General features: G+C 61.3%; 1 protein-coding gene across 1 annotated transcript in view; it reads left to right on the plus strand.

Moving 5' to 3' along the window:
- COL9A2 (collagen, type IX, alpha 2) overlaps positions 1-3007 on the plus strand; it is a gene marked incomplete at its 3' end in the record, with an annotated part of 13292 nt that overhangs the window by 6819 nt on the left and 3466 nt on the right. Inside the window, exons 13-23 of the mRNA XM_010142021.1 lie at positions 227-280; positions 956-1009; positions 1212-1265; positions 1352-1405; positions 1588-1641; positions 1864-1917; positions 2064-2117; positions 2263-2307; positions 2461-2514; positions 2830-2883; positions 2962-2985. Coding sequence (XP_010140323.1) covers positions 227-280; positions 956-1009; positions 1212-1265; positions 1352-1405; positions 1588-1641; positions 1864-1917; positions 2064-2117; positions 2263-2307; positions 2461-2514; positions 2830-2883; positions 2962-2985 — 555 coding nt within the window. The remainder of the gene's footprint in view (positions 1-226; positions 281-955; positions 1010-1211; positions 1266-1351; positions 1406-1587; positions 1642-1863; positions 1918-2063; positions 2118-2262; positions 2308-2460; positions 2515-2829; positions 2884-2961; positions 2986-3007) is intronic.

The following is a 3007-nucleotide window of genomic DNA, read 5'->3' on the forward strand; positions in this document are numbered from 1 at the left end:
TTGCCAGCGGCTTCCCAGCAGAAGCCAGGTGTGCCTGCCTCTGGGGGAACTGGGGACATCTGGAGCTGGGGGATGGAGGGTGGGCAGGGTGGATTTCCCATGGTGGCTTCCTGGGCAGCAGACCTGTCCCCATCCCCTGCCGGGTCTCAGGTGAGGGAGTCTTGGGTCCCCAGGACGGTTTGTACCTGCTCTCCATCCCAACACTCTCCTCTCCATCCCTCCCTAGGGCCCCAAGGGTGATGTTGGCGTCTCAGGAGAACAAGGCGTCCCAGGCCCTCCGGTAATGTCTTAACTTCTCTGTGCTGCTCTGCCCGCAGGGTGCCCGAGCTGAGGGCAACTGGTTTGTACCTGGTCCCAGACACCAGGGACTGGAGACCTGCCTCTGGGACCAGAGCAAAGCCTTCATCCCATCCATCTCCCTCCACCCAGCCATGGCACAGCTGCCAGGGGGGTGGCAAAGCCACATCCCAATGGAGATCCCCATGGCTCAGGCACCTCAGTCCTTAGCACACCTTAACATGGATATTCACTCGCCGGGGACAAATCGCTCGTGTACCCCGAGCCCCCTCACCCCAGCTGAATGGGGGTGCAGTGCCCAGCTCACCACAGGGATGGGAGGATTAAAGCTATTCGAGCTTGCTGAGTGCTTTGAAGATGAAAAGCAATTAACGGACTGAGCTCTTTGGTCCCGGGAAGGGCAAAATTGCTTTGAAGTCAAGAGCTTTGGTGGGGGAAGCAGCACCAATTTGGGTCTGTTGCTGTTATTGAACCGACAGCTGGAAAGGCGCCTGGTGGGGGGGCTGCAGAATTAGGAGCAAGTGATGGGACGGAAACGCCTCGCGTTCATCAAAACCTTCTGATTCCCAGTACCGGCTTTTGCTCTAATTGCGGCTTCTCCCTGGGCTGCTCCTGGGGTCGTTTCCAGCTAAGCCGGCTGTTGTTTCCTTCCCTGCAGGGTCCGCAGGGCCTGAGGGGTTACCCCGGCATGGCGGGACCCAAGGGTGAGACGGTAAGTGGGATGCGGTGTCTGGCTCCGGGGTCAGGGGACCAGTGCCTGTGGTGATGCTGGAGGCCCCTTCCCAGGGGCATTGCTAATGTGGCTGTTGGGCCGTCCTGGGCAGCTGGACTCTGTCTCTCACTGGAGGGATTGGACCTGCCTGGCGGCTGATATTGGGACGGGAGGAACTGACCACCCTGTGCTCTCTTTGCAGGGTCCTACTGGTTATAAGGGGATGGTCGGGACCATCGGAGCAGCTGGGCGGCCAGTGAGTGCCCTCCCTTACCCCCAGGGGCTGTGGGGCTGGTGGAGGACCCTGCACTTTGCTGCTCAGCCCCCATCTTTCCCCTCTAGGGCAGGGAAGGCCCCAAGGGACCACCTGGGGACCCTGGTGAGAAGGGAGATCTGGTAGGTAACGTGCCCTGTCGGGGAGGACAGTGCCATGCCCATGTGACACCCCCTTTCCCCAGCTGCCTGGCACAGGCAGGAACTCTGCCCGGAATGTCTTGATGGGCATCTCCGCCCTCTCCCAGCTGTGTCCCCTGCACCAAGAGGGTGGCTGAAATCATGCTTGCTCTTTCCTTCTCTAGGGTGGCCGTGGCATCAGGGGCCCCCAAGGAGACATCGGCCCCAAAGGGGAGAATGTAAGTACAGCTGGTGGCACCCACACCCACAACTGCTTTCAAGGAGCCCCTTTAAAGGAGAAAATATCCCTGTCCTCCTTGGGACCATCCTGCGTCCTTCCACCCTGGCTCAGAGCAGAGCTGGAGCTTTCCTTTCCCTTCCCAGCCTTTTCCCCCCTCCTCCCCGAGCCTTTCAGTCCCTCTTGGAGGTGTCAGGCTGAGCAACTCTTCCCCTTTTCACAGGGTCTCCCCGGCATCGATGGCAAAGACGGCACCCCGGGTATCCCGGGTGTGAAGGTGAGCCGCTGCGGGGAGGGGCTGCCAGCGTTGGGAGCGGACACAGGCTGTTCCTTGTCCCAGTGCTAGCTGGACATAATGGGGACAGCAGGAGGTGCCAGCCCTTGGTGTGGCATCTCCCAACTAGTCCTCTCTGTCCCTCACAGGGCAGTGTGGGACAGGCCGGTCGCCCAGGAACTCCAGGACACCGGGGACAAGCTGTGAGTAGGGGAGCATGGGAGCCCCCCTCCCTGTGTGGGTACCCCATTACCTGTGGGGTGGCACTGGCACTTCAGGGCTGGCACGCAGGAGGGGCGCTGCCCCTGGTGCCGTGCGCTGGGTTTGATCCCGGCTTTGTTTCCACAGGGCTTGCCGGGCCAGCCGGGAAGCAAAGGTGGCCCAGGAGACAAGGTAGGTCTGGACAGTGGGGGCTGGAGTGACCCCCTCTGAGCACCCACCCCGGGGCCCTGCTCTCCTGACACAGTGCTGCAGCAGCCTCCACGCTCCATCCCTGAGCCTTGGCCCATACTGTGTACCTGATCGGCCTCTGTCTCTTGTTTGCAGGGTGAAGTGGGTGCTCGGGGCCAGCCCGGTGTCACTGGTGCCCCGGGGCAGATCGTAAGTGCTACAGAGATGTCACCGTGTTCCTCCCAGGCACAGCCTGGGGGTTGCTCTTACATTTTGCCTCTTACATTTTTTCCTATTTGTTGTCAAACAGAAAGCACTTTATCCCCCTCCAACCCTCCCCTTCCCTCTGTCCTGGAGCCACTTCTCCAGCCCCTGCTTGGCCACCCAGGGCTGTGGCAGCCCTTGGTGTGGCTGCAGGGTACAAGGCCAAGGCCATACGTCCCTCGGTGAAGGGCAGAAGATGGCATGTGAATGCAAGAGAGGCAGCTGGACTGGGGGTTTGTTTTTGGTTTTCCCCCCTCTTAGGGTGAGCCTGGACCTCGGGGTGAGCAGGGACCGCAGGGCGTCCCCGGGCTGAAGGTGAGTCCAGGGTCACTGAGGGGTTTATGGTGATGCTGGAGCCACCCCTGACTCCTCTTTTTTCCTGGGTCTCCGCAGGGCGACCGGGGTGAGCGTGGTCTAGTGGGCCCCCCGGTGAGCAGGG

The sequence above is a fragment of the Buceros rhinoceros genome, unplaced genomic scaffold (genome assembly GCF_000710305.1).
Source record: "Buceros rhinoceros silvestris isolate BGI_N320 unplaced genomic scaffold, ASM71030v1 scaffold18440, whole genome shotgun sequence".
NCBI classification, from domain to species: domain Eukaryota; kingdom Metazoa; phylum Chordata; class Aves; order Bucerotiformes; family Bucerotidae; genus Buceros; species Buceros rhinoceros.